The 17,992-nt window shown below is 47.8% G+C and overlaps 1 protein-coding gene across 24 annotated transcripts in view; it reads left to right on the forward strand.

Moving 5' to 3' along the window:
* The first annotated feature begins 408 nt into the window (after positions 1-408).
* Positions 409-17,992, forward strand: part of MSI2 (musashi RNA binding protein 2) — a 227,496-nt gene continuing 209,912 nt past the window's right edge. For 4 of the 24 annotated variants that reach the window (XM_027472206.3, XM_038165791.2, XM_038165795.2 and 1 more), the window contains exons 1-5: positions 423-704; positions 967-1,007; positions 1,135-1,216; positions 1,464-1,548; positions 5,664-5,705. In XM_027472206.3, coding sequence (XP_027328007.1) covers positions 643-704; positions 967-1,007; positions 1,135-1,216; positions 1,464-1,548; positions 5,664-5,705 — 312 coding nt within the window. In that variant the 5' untranslated portion in view covers positions 423-642. Of the gene's footprint in view, positions 705-966; positions 1,008-1,134; positions 1,217-1,463; positions 1,549-5,663; positions 5,706-17,992 lie in introns of all 24 variants that reach the window. The other 20 variants (XM_072026213.1, XM_072026218.1, XM_072026223.1 and 17 more) reach the window with 14 other exon arrangements.

Raw genomic sequence — 17,992 nt, forward strand, 5'->3', positions numbered from 1 at the left:
GTGGGGACACTGGGACACCAGGATGACACGGAGATGGGCACACCGTGACCCGGACACCGCGATGCTGGGCTGTGGGGGCCACCGGGACACCGTGCGGGTGCCACCGTGCCACGGGGCCGCTCCGCCCGGCTCCCTGCCGTCCCCTCCCGCCCCCCGAGCACGGCACCACTGCTCCCCCTGCCCCCCCTCCCCTAACACCCTCCCCGTCCCCTCCCGTGCCCGGCGGGGGCCGCGCGTTCCCGGCGCTCGCTCCCGATGGGCGGCTCGGGGCCGCGGCGGGCGCGCGCGCGCGCCGGTGACGTCGCGGCCGGGCCACGCGACGGCGGCGGCCCCGCCCCGTGGCGCGCGGGATGGAGGGAGGGGGGGGGGGAGGAGGAGGAGGAGGAGGATGGTGGCGGGGGGAGGGAGCGAGGGACGGCGCTGAGCCGAGCCGAGCCCACGTGTGACGGCTCTGGCCGCTGCCCCAGCGCCGCTCCGGCGAGAGCCTCCGGTAGCGGAGGGAGGAGGAGGAGGAGGAGGAGGAGGAGGGGGGAAGGGAAGGGGAGCGGAGCGGAGCGGAGCCGGGCCGGGCCGGGCGGGGGGCGGGCGGGGGGTGGGGGGGCTGTGGGGGCTCTCTGTGGCTCGGCGCGGCTCGCTGCGGCCATGGAGGCGGACGGGAGCCAGGCGACCTCGGGCAGCCCCGGCGAGGCGCAGCACGACCCCGGGTAAGTCGGCGGGGAGGCGGCGGCGGGGCTGGGGAGCGGGGAACGGGGAGCGGGGAGCGGGGAGAGGGGGGGGGGGCGGGGGCACGGGCACGGGCCGGGCCCCCCCCCCCCCCTCCTCCTCCTCCCCTTGCTCCCCTCCTCCTCCTCCCCTCCCGTCCCCTCCCGCCCCCAGCCCCGCTCCGCTCCGCGCCGCCGTGCGGTGCCCCGTCAAAATGGCCGATCCCGCCCCGGCGCTCAACCCCGCTCTGCTCTGCCCCCCCAGCAAGATGTTCATCGGCGGCCTCAGCTGGCAGACCTCACCAGGTAGGCGCCGGGACCCCCCCGTCCCCAAAAAACACCGCCCCCCCCTCCCCTTCCTCACGCCCCCCCCCCTCATTTCCCGGTCCCCCCCCTCCCGCCCCGCGCTGCCTCTGTGCTCTTCTCTCCGCAGACAGCCTTAGAGACTATTTTAGCAAATTCGGGGAGATCAGAGAGTGTATGGTCATGCGGGACCCCACCACCAAGCGCTCCAGGTAAACCCCCCCCACACCCCCTCATGCACGCACAACTTCGCCCGCGGGGAGCGGGGAGCGGGGACCCCCCCCCCCGGGGCCCGGCCGGCACCGGGCGGCAGCGGGGAGGGGACGGGGCCGGGAGCGGGGCTCGGGGTTGGGGTTGTGGGGGGGGGGCTCGGGGCGGGGGCGGCGTTGCCTCCGTGCCGCCGCTCCTCCGGTGCTGAGCGCCCCCCGCCCCCCGCTCCCTGTTCTTTGTCTCTCGCAGAGGCTTCGGGTTCGTTACGTTCGCGGACCCGGCGAGCGTGGACAAAGTGCTGGCCCAGCCCCACCACGAGCTGGACTCCAAGACGGTAGGTGCTGGGGGGGGGGGTGGGGGGGCAGCGCCGTGCTGTCATTGAGCCGGGCAGCGCCGGCCTCCGCCGTCCCTTTCTTTTTTTTTTTTTTTTTTTTTTTTTTTTTTTATTTATTAGCCCCCTCCCGGAGTTCACTTTTACAGCGTTTCCTCTGTTAACTTTTCTTTTTTCCTTTTTTCTTTTTTTTTTTTTTTTTCTCAATCCGAATCTTCCCATAGCAGCCGCTGGCTCCTCCCCCCAGCCTTGTATTTTATCGAGCGGTGACATTGAGAGGAATTGTAGGGGGAAATCTAACTTTTTTGGTGTTCCGCTGCAGCAGGCTTTCCGCAGGGAACTTTTTATTTGCTGCGATCGATTATTTATTTCCTTAGCGGTGCGTGTGTCTCAGGGCAGGGCTGACTGACCATCAGATCGCCAAAGCTGCCTCTGGTGTCACTCCTGAAGCCTTTTTTTTGGCGAGGTTTTCCCCTGCCCGGTAATTTTGGGGAGCTGTGCGAGAGCTCCAGGTTGGCGGTGGCAGAGCAGCCCAAGTCCTGATTTGTTGTCCTTTCTGCAAAGCTTTTTGCTACCCTCAGCCTCCAGTGGGTAACATAAGGAGACTGCTACGAGATTATTCACTTGATCTATTTTTTAGTGAACGTTACATTCGCATGTGTTTTTTTTGTTGTTGTTTATTTTTAAACATGAAGTTCACCCCTTGACCTGACGGTGCACGCTCAGCGTTGGGTCAAACAATAGGTGCCCGGTGTGTGTGCAGCGCTGGGCCCTGCTTTCCTCCCTGCAATCGAGGCCACGCAGAAGGATGATGAAGTTTGCGTGTGCCTTACTTTGTTTCAGTGCTCAGCCTCAGCAAACCTGGAGGGTGGGGGAAAGGACGCCGGTAGAGGTCATTTTTGCTCTGGTACCGATCGGTCTGAGGAGGGTCGTGTTTTGGGAAGGGAAGGATCGTATTGGTTCAACTGTCTGGCAGAGAGCTTCTGCTGAACGTATCAAATGTGTGCGTTGCTGTAACCGTCCTTTATAGCGTGCATTCTGGAGCTGAAATGTTTTAACGCGAGCGTGGTGGTAGGGAGAATCCTGTCTGAGGGCTGGAACATCCTGCGTGTACCTGGGCGGAGGAGATGCAGTTAACGGAGGAATAGAACGAGCAGGGAGCAAACACGAGTGTGTGATTTTTAATGTGATTTCTGTGAAAACAAAAAACCCAAAGCCCTTGTAGAAGCAGGTGGAATTTAGTGTTTCAGTTTGACCTACAAATTCTGTTGGGCTTGTCTGAACACGTAGCCCATGCTTTCACATGCCTTAATAATTTGATTTTAGGTTTAATCAGATATGGTATGATAACTGATTCTACTGTGCTTCAGAGATTAAAGTCACCAGACTTTCGGTGTACAGCTGTATTCTCTATGTGTTTTAAAGATAAATTTAGATAAGAAGAACAAAGACAAACAGTATCTTGAACGAGAGTTTAAAAAAAAAATCATGGGAGGACACCTTGTCTCATTTCTGCCTATAATTAGGTCCTCCCCCAGCTTTTTTCCTTTATCACCATTTAGTCTCTGCAATATATTAATTTTCTTTTCCTTGGGGAAGGGGTGAAAAGCTTGACCAGGACAAATTTGCCTCGATTTTGATTGTGTGATAATGACTGAATCAATTTGAAAAACAAATCAGCCTTACAGTCAGAATGCAACCTAAAAGTAATGCACAGAGCTAGCCAGGCTCCCTTTCAGCCATTTATCTGTAAACGTATTGTAGTAACTGTTCTTTAGTATAACATAGCATTTGACTCTGTTTCAACGTTCAGCACAGGAGGCAGATCGGTTGGGTATTGGCATGGAAACGTCGCTCTTGTTTACAGTTACGTTAAAAGCTTTGTTTAGGTAATGGCCATTCATATCAGAAATAGTATTATAGTCATTTCCTAGAGGACTTGTAGATACAGTAAGTAGAATTGTACCTAACTAACTAATTTTTTTTTGGTAGAACTTTTTTTTTTGGTTGTTGTTTAAATAGTTGACAGGGTTATGCAAAAGGTATGGATTTGACATGTTTGTCGGTAGTGTTCATCTGAAAATGCTGAAGGTGTGCATCCAAAAGTTCTCGTGAAGGAAAATCACCGATTGAAGAAACAAGTGCTGTTGCTGTGGTGCAAAGAACTCCATGCTCTTTGAACTGACCTTCAGAAGTGACTGTTTTGCCTCAGAATTTAATGGCTATCCCAACTTTTTTTTTGCCAGTGGGACTCTGCAGCAATGTCGTTCTGGTGGGACTGGCGTTCTCCTTTGTTGAGAAATCTTTGACTTGAGAAGCAAACATAGAAACGTGCATATTTGCCTCTACCTTTAGGTATCTCTGTGGAAAATCCATACCTGTTGTATTTCCCCAGTAGACAAATGCCTAGTCAGTGCTGAATATATTTGTAGATAATGTTAATCTCTATGAAAAGGTTAGCTTTCTAGATAAAGAATTCTACTTTTTATGCTTTTTGAACAATTAAGTGGCATGTAATCGCTCATTTCTCAGGTATGTTTTAAAAAAAGGAAAGATACTCTATTTGTATCCGATGCAGACAAATTAGTTTATCAGTTGCACATCAAATGTTTGTGATATTTGCAATTTTGACATATTAATTGAGTAAAACTGCTTTTTAGGAGAGGCCCGTGGTTATTTATGAGTCAATTCACCACAGGAATGACAATACCAAATTGAAATATCTCCTTGTTCAGGGTTAGCTGGGGGCGTGGGGTGAGGGGGGAGTGGGAATATAACAAAAAACAAACCCAAACTCTCATAGCCTCTACTTCTTTACGTATACCTTAGGAAGATCAGGATTAAAGTTTGTTATGCAGTCAGAAATGACACTGAAAGCAGTTGCAAGTTACACAGTTAAGGTAGGATTTAGTCCTTTAAAACATCCTTTTCCAGTCTCTTTATTTAGAACGTGTCTGTGTGCAGATGCTGCTAAAAAAAAAATAAATAAATACAGGTGCAATCAGGAGCACGTAGACATTTTATTACAGTCATTTTTAAAGATGACAATTTTAGATGGACTTCTGTTCAGAAGGTGGGATTTTTTTAATTCACATTCAGCCATTCATTTATGATGCTTTTTATTTTTAAGTGATTTTTGACAGGTAGAGAACTTTTAATTTTTAAAGGTGACCCATGTGGAATTTTTTTTTGTCAGTTGCAGAAGTAGCATTTTGGAATTGCGAAGTGGACAGGGTTTCTCATTTAGGCAGCCTGATGGGAGTCAATGCTGTACCTTAAAACAAGGGACTGTGGGGTGAAACAGATTTTTTTGTTGTTGTTGTTCCTTTTTGTCTCTGTGGTAGCATGCTTCATTCAAGAATGCTTTAGGTAATTCCTTCATGGAAAATCTTTAAGAAGTTGGTCCCTCACGGTTTAAAGTGCCTGCATGTTTTGTCTTGCTCTCTTCTTTTTCCACCCCATAGTCTTTCATTTCTCACCCATATTTTTTAAGGGAAGCTGTATACCAGGTCAATTAGTGATGTTGTTATGAAGGATAATCTTGCATTCCTTCTAACGATTTAGTTCTAATAATTAATCGAGGTAATCTGACTTCTGAGTTCTGCATTTCTTTTTTTGTGTGGTGTTGCTAGTCAGTTGACAAAACAGAAAACCAAAAAACGAAGTAACCCAAAGCCCAACTGAAGGAAGGTGCAGGTGTCAAAACCAACAGGTTAAGATCTTGATCAGGGGTGTGGATTTTTCTGTGCAACCTCCAGAGCATGCAGATATGGTTTAGCGTGCAGTTTTGTTGTACAGGTAGCACCCAGAGGCTACACAGAGCTCCCTGGGTGTGAGCAGAGATCATAGCCCCGAAGTTGATGCAGGGGATGTACGGAAGAGATGTTTTCTTCCTCTCTTACCTATCTCCCTCCCCTTGCCAAAAAAACTACCTGACAAACCTAGACTGTGATCTGTCACTTCCAAAGTAGTTCTAGATGACCCAGTGTGCTGAATTATAAGCCTGAGAAATGAGGGATTAATAATTCAGTGATTTAAAAATAAAATAAAATAAAAAACAAAAAACAAACCCCGACAACAAAAGCTATCTTGTTGATTTCCCCTTTCTTTTTCCTCAGATTGACCCCAAAGTTGCATTTCCCCGACGAGCACAGCCTAAGGTAAGTAGGAGGATCGATAATAGGATTTTAGGCACACAGAGAATCATTGTTGCCAGGCAGTTCAGGTTTCAAACAGGGAATTGGCAATGAAAGCTTTTAAAGCCGGAGTGCATGGCGTCTTAAGGGTATCAGCGTATGGCTGTGAAACTACAGGAGAGCTGCTTTGTGCGATATTACGTGTCTCCAGTTTAACCGTCTCCTTGCAGAGTGCCGCTCAGCTGCCGCTGGCTGAAAACCAGAGGCTTCTCGTTGTGGTGGGAGATCGTTGCTGCATTACTCGCGTTTGTTTTGCTATTTTACGCAATGTGTTTTGCATGGTGTTTATGAAGAGCGTTAGGATTAAGAGCAGACTTCGGGCTGGTTTTGAGCTGAGCTTTCAGTTCTGTGGTTGTGATGGAGGGGAATATATCTCTGCCTTCATTGTTTGCAAGTTTTCTTTTGTATAACTTCAGAGATGTGTTTGCAGACTTAATAAGTGTTGGATAGCAAGTTTCTGATGAAGCTCTGAACTCTTCAGGCCACAGGGTGTTCTTTTGCAAGAGCAGCGACACAATGAGCTGTAAGTCCCTTACCGCTGGCTGGAGGAGTGACCTTCTTGCAGGGCACTCCTGCTGGAGTGCGGCCGGTTTCCGCGCAGGGACAAAGATGCTGTAGCTGTGTGCAGCGATGCTTCTGTCTGCATGCTTGCTCTGAAGCATCGCCAGGTGCCTTTTCCTCCGGAGGACCTGCTTATGGAATAGGAGTGGTTGTTGCTCTTTAGGCTGTGGCTAATGAAAGCAACAGTTTCAGATCCAAATGTGTGGGCAGTTGCATTTGAATTCTGAAAGTCAGAGACCAAAAGAAAACTTTTGTAATCAACTTACTGTTATGATTTGTTTCTGAGAATCTATAGGAAGAATTGAATTTATCTGGTGTATGCCACGTGCACACACTGTAATCACCTTGAGTTGCTTTCGTATCCTGTTTAAAAAGTGGGAAGACGCCTGCAAAGTTGTAGAGGCACGTTTATAATACGGAAGAACAGTTGAAAGCTTGTGGCATGAGATTACCTGAGCAAATTTAATCTAACAATTTTAGTGTATATAGCTTTTATGAAAGCAAGCAGTTCAATAGTGTGTGGAACTATAACATTATATATCGTGCAAAGCGTGCGTCTGGAAAAAACAATGTATAATTTATGAACCTTAGGCATATGGAAGGAGAGGTGCTAGTGATTTCTTTAGAATAAAAGCAAACAACAACAACAACAAAAGCTAACAGCCTACTTGCAGAATTTTAAACCAAACTAATATAGTCAAGTATTTAGGGGTTCTTTTCTTCATTGGACATATCTAATAACTAATTAGTGAATAATGAGTTGCCTGGCTTGCTTCCATGCTCAGCAGAGTTTATAGTTCGTAGGGTTTGTGGCTTCTGGATTATGTTGTTGAATTAATGATGTCTTGCAGATAAAATTCGGGAAACTTTAAAAATTTGTAAGGTTTCACGATTCAAGATGATTATCTTGCATGAGGGTGATCTTGCACTGTGGTTGCTGTTCCTTTCCCCCCGCCCAATACTTTTAAAGGCTTATTTACTTTATAAATTGTTTTCATCTACCAGGTATCTGTTTCTATAGCGCTATTTGTAAAAGTTAATAATAGTTGCAACAGAGCTGTTAAACTGTCCTTTGTGATTTCTTCTAAAACAGTAAATAGATAAATAAATAAACACCAGAAAAAGGGCATGTCTTATGCAGTGCATATAAGTGTGTTAAATTGACCTGATTTTTGCATTGTTTAACAGGAAGTTTTTACAAAAGGGATTTTGGTTTTCCTCAAGTAACTTTTCTTGGTAGTTTTTTGCTTTTGGTGAAAAATGTGTGGGGTCAGTTCTGGAATGTACGATGCTCTTAGCAGGAACTGCTCTGTCTGGAGAGAGGTCAGCGCTGTCTGTGGCTGCTTTTTATGGACTTGTCCCTTCTAAGGTGCTGGGATTTCCACCGGGTGTGTGTGGGGGAGGAGGGACAAAAGACTTTGAAGGGGCTTTATCACGAAACTGGAGAAAATCGTGTGCAGTGAAGAACAGATTTTACATCATTTGTGATACATTATTCTGGACTGTATTTTATAATCTGGATTTTTTTTGTTTTCTGTTTTTTAATTAGATACTGAATTAAGGTTTTGGACTTCAGTTGTTCATTTATCCCAGTTGAACAGTGAGTGCTCAGCGTTAAAATGCGACCGTGCTTTAGTCTAATTAACTAGCTAATGCTTGGGTCTGTGGAGATTAATGGCATTTAATGAAACGTCTCTGTCTTTCTCTAGGTTCGAGGGAAGGCTTTTTATTTTTTCCATTTTCCCCCACAGACCGTCCTCCCGGGCGCGTGTAGCCAAACGCAAAGGGCTCGGCTCTCTGGTGGTCTCGGTGATGGGTACGGGGCTGGGGAGGAGGAGAGGAGGAGGAGGCTGGGCTGCAGGAAGGCCGTGCTCGCTCGTGGGGCTGCCGGCAGCTCCTTCCTTCCACCGGGGCCTTCCTCCCTCCGGGAGCCCTCCCAACCTGCCCGGGCTGCTCAGCTCTGGCCAGCCGCGGGTTCTGGGGCCACACGCGCCCCCTTGCCAGATCACGCCTCGCTGTGGGCTGCGGGGTCACGCTGGCTTTTCTGTGTGTGCACAATGATTTGTGTCCGTTCCTTCCCCCCTTCGGATTGATTTTAATTGGCTGGGCCTCCTCTTTCAGACCGTGTCCCAGTAAAACGCTTTCTTTTGGGCTTTTTTTAACTGCATCTTCGTGATTTGACACCTCTCTGGTGATGCAAATTGGTTACTGAGCGAGAAGTGGCAGGCTGTAACAGCGGAGCATTCTTCCCTGGTTTTCTGAGAATGACCCTTGCAGAAAATCCTCAGTGATTGCCTCCAGTGGATTACGCAGTGATGTGTAATCCTTCTCTCCTTGTGAAGTCCAGGATGACTTGAAGCCATTGTTTTTGGAAATGTGCTGTAGGGGTTTGACTCCTTGAGGTTCCAGTCCATGGCTATCAGCGAGATGAAAAGAATACACATCCATGTTCTGGAGGCTGCTGTTCCTTGATAACAATCTGTCCTGCTTCCAAATGCTGGAATGAGCTCTCTAACAGTTGATTGTTTGTAACTCTGCTGACATAAAAATCCTTAAAAAGCAGCTGTGACGGGGGTGGGCAGGGGAAGGAAGTAGTTTAGTGCCCTTTTTTTGAATACCAAAGACTACTGTCACTTGACTTGTGATATACGCAGCCTGTCAGCTCCGACTTTACCTGCTGTGTTAGGTTGGAAAAGCCCTAGCAAATTTAGCACGTTCACTAGATGTTCTCAAATGGGAGCAATTTCCAGCCCCTGCGCCACCTCCCCCTTCCTTGGAGAGTGTTTTTTACAAAGAGAAAGGGGGCTCCTGCAGCGCTGTGCCGTGGGCTCGGTGTCTGCTGACCACCAGGAGTAGAGCTCATTCTTGTCAGGGCTGCGTGTGGTAATTTGGGATCTAATCTGCCTTGGTTGGGTGCGGTATTCTGGGGACTGTCCAGCACAAAGCAGCAAAAGGGCTTTATGTGGTGAGACACACACTTAGCCTGGTAGTCGAATGGTGACGCTGCGTACCGGTGTTTCTGTTAGGTGTGTGTCATCCTGACAGAGGACAGCACAGGACCCATAACTGGTTCTGGCATCGCTGTGCTCACGTCAGCCAGTGTATCGGCAAGCTGTGCGTACCTTGTCTGTGGCCTAGCTGGTTTCCTGTCTGGCCGGGCCCATGGATTGCAAGAGGTGCAGTCGTGCACATCTGTTCCTCCTCTTTGGGCGAAAAAACAGAGCATCAACAACTCTCCTTTCATTGGAGTTGCTCCGGTTAAACCCACGTGAAGCTGGCTGTTCCAGAGCAGCAAATGGAGGGCATGCCCTTTTGGAATAACACCCGGGCTAACCTGGGATTTTTTTTTATTTTTTTTTTAAAGCGAAACAGGGGATTTAGATGTCTGATTCCAATTAAGTTAACTGTAGGTGGGGTGTTTGCATCCCTTGGCTGCTTGATAAGCATGAGTCAGAGTAGCGGAGAGATTTTATTCCAAAGCAAATGATGGACCTTGGAAATCAAGAGTTCTGTTGTTTCCTCCCCTGCTTCTTCCTCTAAACTCCTCCGGGTTAGTCCCAGTACTTCCCTTCTTGCTTTAAGTATAGGGTAGACTTTGAAGTCCTTTTCAAAAGAATGCAGCCTGAACACACCGGCAGAGCTTGGGATTCTTCCTTTCCTGCCACCCTTCCTTTCCTACCAGGCTCAAGAGCAGCTCGGTCAGACCTTTTTTGCTATTAATTCTATTATTATTATTTTATTCCCTTGCATTTACAGGTCTGGATAGAATAAGAGAGGTCGTATTTACTACTCTTGGCATTGGGCATATACGTGTACCTTAATATTACTCTTTACCTGCTGCATACAGAGTATGAAGCCTTTGCTGAGCGGTATGAGGGACTTCTTTTTGCAGCTGATGGCCAGTGCGTGGTATCTTCAACCTGCCCTGATGCAGATGCCTTGTTCAGCGTAAGCGGCTCTTAAAACTCGCCTCTGGCATCAGGTGCTGAAATGAAAAAATTGATGAGTCTGAGTCTTGGCTGATCTTCTCAGGTAGTAGAGGATCAGGGTTTTAAAACCCATTATTCTTGGGCTCAGCTTCTTGCTCTCTGTGATCTGTGTGAGGCAGAACATGATCGCTGTTCTTTCATGCTGGCAGCCAGAAGAAGAAGTGGCTGTGCAAGGCATTCTGTGAGTGCAGAGAGTTTTGTCAGAGGCAAGAGCTGAGTTGGATTTTCATCACTTTGTTATTTTTGGAGATGTAAACATTTATTTCTTCTCCCTAAACACTCAGGTAGATGCTCACGTTGTCCTTAATCCCCAGAGACTGTCCTGTTCTTGTGTAAAATATGGCTTTCTATTATCATGGCCTAAGGACGTCTTTTGTGTTACAAAAACACAAAAGCTGTGTCTAGTGTATTTTTAATTTTAACTTACTGCTGACTTAAAAATTAAAATTGAACGTTGCTTAACTTTTTTATTTTAATGTGTTTCACCATTCCAGTTGTTTTTCTTTATTATTAGATTTTTTTTTTAATGGCATCTAGCTGTAACTTTTCTGCACTAAGGCCTGGGTGCTTGGATATGCCAGGAAAGGGTCCGAAATAAGGGAGGATAGGGAGATGGAAGAAGAGCAGCATGCTAACACCCTTGTACACTCCTCTCTGCTTCCAGATTGAGTACATCTCGTCTGCAAAGTGCTGAGCCTTTATCAGCCCGGGGGTAGGTCTACTAATGACTGATCTAAAACCATCAAATTCATTTATTTGTCACTGCCAGTGACAGCCCAGTTAATGCTAATGGATTCTTTTTTTAGCCTGTTGACTCTGGTGATAGTCTCATAAACGTTGTGAAATCCAAAGCATTAGGGGAACTTGTAACTTATTTTCAGAGGAGAGCAAGTGAATCGGGGTAAAGTGACGTTTGCAGATCAAGGTATATGCTGTGTTGGGAAGGAAAAAGAACAGCTCTTCGATTTTGTTAAGTCACACGAGGATGTCTTTGCTGTTCCTAATAGTTATTTGACTTTTCAATTGTGTTTTAATGTTTGCTTCAAACACGTTTTGGGTCATGCTCTAAAGGGAAGGGAAGCTGTAGATAGAGCCAGTCATGTTACAGGGAAAAAAGGGCTTCTTTCAGAAACTGGTTCATCTGCAGGGCCGGAATCTTCTCTGTCCCTATTGTGCAAAAGCACTTAAGCATATACTTAAGTTGGCATAAGCATGTGGGTAAGTGCTTTGCTGAATCAGGATGGGCTAAAAGCACGTTATTAAATGCTTTGTTGAACTGAGGAGCCTGTAGCAGAAAAAGATTAAAAGATTACTTTGTGTGTTTGACAGTACTTCGTATATGGTCAGTTCCATCACTTCTTTCAGAGATGGCCAGTTTCCTCGCTCTTGTTTTTCCTCTTCCACCAGAGGGTCTCTCTCACAAGAAAGTACTAACCTGCTGTTGCCAAAAAAAAGTAATTGCAAGCATGAGGCTGGGTCTCTGTAGTATCTGACTTTTTTAAAAAAATCGTCTAAGCTTAATTTAGTCTCTAGTCCTGCAATCACACATTCTGTTTGCCTTAGTCACTGGAATAATTCTGTAAACTATGTGAGTAGTGTTCAACGTGGCTTAGGTTTCTAAGATGATATTGCTGTAGAAATTGTGGTTTGCTGAGTAACTTTCAAGTTAATGTGAAGCCCTGTAGAGGGATCAGCGTGCTGTATTAATAAGTTACTTCTAAACTTTGACGTTCTTCTGCTCTCCTGGTGAAAATATTTCCTTTATTTTTTGAGTGCGGAGAAAATGTTAAGAATGTTAGGAAGTGCTTTGCCCTTGCTCAGTCGTTCCTCGTGCTGGGACGTCTGCAGCTGTATGTATTGTTGCTCTATGTATTGTTGTGATCAAGTAGGCTTAATTTATGTATTAAGATTGTACTTGGGGCTTTAGATTAGAAGAAAAGACCCTACCCTGCTAATGCTTTTGAACCATTACACGTGAGGAATAGTTCCAGAGACTTCAGCAAGAACAGTTAAATGCAAACAGGGCTTCTTAATATGTTGGTGAAGTGTACGTGGCAAGAAGGGTGAGGGGAAAGTAATATCGACAGCAGCAGAAAGCGCCATTCCCTCTGCCCTTCCCTCCCCCCAGCAAGGACTTGCATTAATTTCCCATTGACTCTGATGTACAATAGGGAAGAGGTTTCAAGCTGACTAAAGGGGCAAAGGTCCAAGAAAACTACTGTAGCAAGAGCTGATGTAGAGTGACAGTAATGAGGTGGCCTGGCAGGTGGGAGGGAAAACGGTGGGGTGGGGGAAAGAAACTAATATCTAGTGAATTAAGTAGTTCCCAAGGTTTGAAGTTGTTAAGTCCTGTTGGTTTTATTTTCTTCTGTGTGGGCCTTATAACTGTGAGATGCAGCCAGAGCAGGGCCGCTGTGCTTCGTCCCTTGGCTGGGAACTTGGGCAAAGCCCTGGAGCAATTCCAGCCCTTGTGGCTTAGCCCAGCTCATTGGGAATGCTGGTATTGCCTGGAGGATATGAAATACTCGTCCCCCCAAACCTGTCCCGTGCTGTTTCCCTTTGTGTTTTAGTATTCCTGATTCTGAGCTCATCTTTATGCTGTTTTGTGGGTCAGTTTTGCATGAACGGGAAGGTGAGGAGCATAGGGAGAAAAAGTGTTTTGAAGATTTGATTTGTTTAAAATAAGGACTGTGAAGTGCCAGCAAGAGTTCCTGCTCCTTGAATGCTGGCAGAAATAGAGAACCTACTAGGTAGAGAGTCAATAGAGGTTTTTGTTAGAAATGCAGTGTAAATGTACAGGAATCCTCCTGAAGGGTGAGTAGATGGGGTGTGTAAGGAGTTGGCAAAGAGCGGAGTGTTTGTCCCAAGCATCTGTAAGTCCAACTGGACTGAGAGGTATCTCTCGAGTTGGAGGTGTGGATTGTGGCAAAAGCTTGTCAATAGCAAACCCTTAGGGCTGGTTTTCTGTTGGGTGCACTGCTGGAGAAAGGTGCTGCTGCAGGGACCTTGCTGGTGTTTTTTCTGCAGCACTCACTGAAAGCAGGAAACGTGTAGTTTTCCATTTGGCCCTGTTATCAATCATTTATGTTCAGAGATGCACAGGTGCTGTTGTCTGCTCGGAGTCTGAGCTGCACATCGAGCTTGATGTGTACACGGTGTTTATCCTGTGTCTGCCAAAGGTTTGCAAAATGTTGCAGAGGGTTATAGAAGATGCTCGTTTGCTGGTGAAATCTGCCTACTTCTGGCATTGTATTTGGCAGACCCGCAAAGTTTAAAGCAACACTGTGCTTAGTGGAGTGTAGGAGGGAACAGAAGACATGGAAAAGAAAGCTGAAGTTGATGTAGAGATGTGAAATATCGCAGGAATTTGCTGAGGAATCGGGGCTAGCACCCCACCTTTTGGTGCAGGGCTGCTGTGGCATTAAACGCTGTGCGTCTGCTCTCTGCAGCATCCTGAATCTCCTGGGAGACCTCACGTGAGTCCCACACAAGCCCTGAGCCAGCTGCAGGGAGGGGTGTCGGTCTGGTGGCTGAGGCTCCCTTGTGTTTTTGTTTCAGTTTGCTCGTTTTCTTATGATTGATATATTTGTACTAGATAGCTCACCTTCCTCCCCAGTCAGTGCTGTAGGTCATCTCGATAACTCTGGCCCTGGCTGGGTGGCCTGCTGAATATGCACACACCTGAAGTTTGGTCTCCACCCTGTTCAAACTGTACTCGGTGATAAAGCCCCCTGAAAACCTGCTCTTTGTGCCGTGATGGTCATGTCCCAGGGGCATTGGGGTCAGCACAGCCTGGCGTCGGCGGAGGTGGGACTCTGAGGAGCGTGTGGGATCCCAGACAAAACAAGGCCCTGATGCTGCTGGGGATGCTGCCACTGAGCCTGAAGAAGCAAGGACCAGAGGAGAAAATGGCACAAGGGATTATCTGAAGTATCTCAGCGTGGCAGCACACGCAGCTGTTTCCTGAGCCCCGGGTTCGGTGCTGTGAGGTAAACGGTCTGCTCTGCTCTGGAGAGGTGCTGATGGCGGCCCTGGGCGTTGGGAAGGAAGTGCGTGAAGCGAAGCAGTATCGAGCGCTGCCAGCTCTTTGTGACTCGTTTGAGGGATTAAACTGAGGTTTTTTTGTTATTAACGACTTTTGATTGAGAACTCGTGAGGGAGGCCCTGACTCGAGAGCCCCGGTGCTGTGGGGGCACGGCGGAGGTTGCAACCGCCCAACGCCGAGGTTCCTGCTGCGTGCTCGGGTTTCCGAGCTGCGCCGGCGGGGTGAGGCTTTGGGGAGGGGGGAAGCGAGATAAGGGCGCTAGGCCGCAGCGGGCGAGGTGGTTTGTGGTGCGAGTTAGGGCCGGCGCTGTCACGTGGCGCTGCGGGCTGCCATGGGGGCTGGGGCGCAGCGCTCGCCTGGCGGCTCCGGGAGGTGAGGGCAGGGGCTGGCGGCGGGCTCGAACACGCACGGCACCGCGTGGATGGTCCTGGTGCCCTCAGAAACAAGAGGAGAGGAGCGAGCATGCGAAGCTGCAGGTGTCCTGGGGGCCCTCTGCCTCCAGCTAGCGTTGGCTGCTCTCTTCCCCGCAGAGCTGGGCGCTCAGCCATGCCGGACGCTCCTCCGCCCCCGTGGCCCAGCTCCTGGAGCCTGGCGTTCTCCTTTGTGCAGCGGGACCGTGACCGCTGCTCATAGCCTCGTCCTTCCCTGTCAGTGCCTGGAGGGGTGGCTGTGGCGGTTCCTCCATCGGGTGTCCCGATGTGTCCCCACCAAGGGGCGCGTTGCCAGAGATGGGCTGTGTTTAACTGCACGTGCCTGTCCCCCCTGCCCACCTGGGGGTCCCTGCCCTGGTCAGCCTGCATCCCGCGGGTGGGTGGCGCGGAGGGGAGCTGGAGGGAGTCTCCTGCCAGGTGCCTGTGTGCTTTAAATCCCCAAATCAGCCTAATCCTGGTGAATCACCGTGAACTGTGATCAAAGCGTTGGGTTATGCATGCGATGTCCGCAGCAATTTATGTACGAAGAGGGAGTTGGGCTTGTCTCGTGTGACTTTTTTTTTTAAATTTGTTTTAATCTGGTCACATCTTCTATGCTATATCTTCCAGATCAAATAAAATGATAGCTGAAAGCCATCCACAGTTAAGATTTCCCCCAAAGTTTTGTGAGCGTGGCTTTGATTTTGTTGTAGCTATTAGAAATCAGTTCAGATTTCTGGGCTGCTGTTTCTGAGGTATCTTTAGTGGATATTTTAGTAGGGGCATTTCTTTTTTCTCTCAATCAATTTATTTGTATGTGTTAGGGGGTCGAGAAAGTAAAACATAAAATAGAAAAAATGAAAGCAATTTAGTTACCAGTCCAAAGGCTTTAATGCTAAAGAGCCATGAAGAAACTTTATTGAAACTATAATTGCAGACATAAGCAGTGATTATCTGTCTTCATGCTTTTATAGTCCCCATCACTGTCATCTGAACACATCAAGCTGATGAGAGCGTGTGTGGAACTTTATTCAGCTGATGCTGCGTAATCCTGATCTCTTGCAATATGTGGAAAGTAAAATAAAGTGTCAATTCATTTGAAAATGATGGCTACAGAAAAACGGGAGGGAGGACAAGTATCCTTGCAGAAAACGTAACCTTATTTCATCCAGCTTGCAGCTGAAGGAACGTGGTTGACAGGGCAAGTATCTTATATGGACAAAATGAAAAGAGAATTTTCTGTTTCTCAGTATTCTTAGAGGTCTTTGGCAGGTGCATTCCTTCATCTGCAGAGGGTGCATCCCTTTGTTTCCTTGAAATGTTCTGAATTTCCTCCAGCTGAGAGAAGGACAACAGCACCTGTTTGTCTTGCCGAGAACTGGAGATCGTTGGATCAAGGCAGACAAATGGATGCTGCCAAGCGCTTCTTGAGGTGGAACAGAGATCAGAGAGCAAGTCCTGAATTGCTTGGCCTGCTTATTGGTGCTGGTTATGCGGGCAAAAATGTGCTCTAGGCTGTAAAGAGGCAGAGGGAGGAAGAGGTAATTTGGTGGTTATGTGCAAGATTATTTTCCTGCTGCTTGGCAGGTCTGAAATGCGCAGTGTTAACGTGCAAGTAGTTTTTGGTGAGCTCGCTGGGTGCTGTGCACATGACGTGGGGCTGTTCTGTAGGAGGAGAGCTTGCACTTCCAGTACAATTGAGTGAATAAATCTGATGTGGCATTCTTGAATGGTAATCTGGTCCCTGTTTTTGTAAGGAGGATCTTAGGTCTTCACTGCCCTAAGAAATGTGAGAGACTTTCTGCTGCCTGGCAGCCAGAGTGGTAGAAGCAGCAGTACGTGCAGAGCTCTGGGGGCTTGCACTGAGGTTAGCAGACCAGGATGGATGGTTTAAGTTTGCTTGGATGAGGCCAGGATTATTAGGGCCTGGTTGCTGTCTTTTCTGTCCCTTGCTCTCCTGCTTTTTTTGTTTTCCAGGCAGGTGTGTAAATGCCTGAATTAATTTCTAAGTCTCATAACTTCCATCGAAGTCAGCTGCTCGGGGTTACTGAGGAAGTCAGTGGAAGAAATGAGATAGGAGCCAGGAGTAGTTCCGTGATTTCTTAATGAGCAGGACATGAGTAGTTCAGGGCTAGGTTTGGGCTTAAAGTGAACTGTTCTGTGGACGATCTTTGGGTAACGGAGGTACTTTTTGGACAAGAAACTGCTATGTTTTTTTCTTGTTTTCTCCCCTAAAATTTGGAGGCAAAAAGGCAGCTCTTTTGATGGAGGAAAGCATGCAGGAGAATTCACAACTCCTAAATCTGTTTTCATTAGCACTATTATTTACTATTATCTGTTATTTACTGTAGGTAAAAACCATGAGTGACCACGTACATTTCCTGTGGACTTTTCTAAATTACTCATTGCTGGTTGTCTTTGCTGTCATTGAGGTTAGCAGGAGTTAACTGTAAGCTTCCATTAGAGCAGGTCAAAGCAAAGCTCCTAAATTGCTTGATACACTCATGGCCATTTCAAAAACACAACTAGAAAACTACTAGCAAAGTGCCTAGATACACAAAGAAGTAAGGTAATGCAGTTTTTAGAGGCATGTACCTGCCTGGCTTCTATTTGAAAACAAAATAAGGTTGTGATATTTTGAGAGTTTCTGGTCTTCATCTTAGTGAGATGCCAACAAAAAATGGTTCTTGGAGAAATTTCATTGAAAATGAAAGTCTGTGGGACACAGGTTTCTGTAGACGCCAGCATCTTCTTTTTGTAAAAGACTGAAGTGCTGAAATGACTGGAACTAGCTCAAATCTGACCCTGATTCTCATCACATGGAGATGAGCTAAGTGATTGTCATCGCTCTTGTTTTATGGATGTGGAAAACAGAAGTGCTGCTCACGTGCCCTGCAACGTCCAAACCGGTGGAAATAACCCGTGCCTCCAAAGAGGGCTGCTGCTGACTGGCCTCGGGTGCGTGCTGCCCCGTGGGGCTGGGCCTGTGCCGCCTCTGCGCTGGTTAAAGGAGGAGATGAGGGCGCGAGAAGCCAGCATCGTCCTGGCTGAGCTGTGGCCAGTGCAGTGTGAGTGGTGGTGTGATGTCTTCAGTTCCCACCAGGGGACAAAGCTTTGTGCAAAGCCTGCCCTGGTGTTGCATCGCGGGGCTGTTCGGGAGCTGGGGAGCAGGCGTGAGCCAGTCGTGACAGCCCTCTGCGAAGGGCTGGTGCTGGCTTATTGGAAACAGTTGTTCGAAGTAGGCCT

This window comes from Anas platyrhynchos, chromosome 20, assembly GCF_047663525.1.
Source record: "Anas platyrhynchos isolate ZD024472 breed Pekin duck chromosome 20, IASCAAS_PekinDuck_T2T, whole genome shotgun sequence".
Taxonomy (NCBI): Eukaryota; Metazoa; Chordata; class Aves; order Anseriformes; family Anatidae; genus Anas; species Anas platyrhynchos.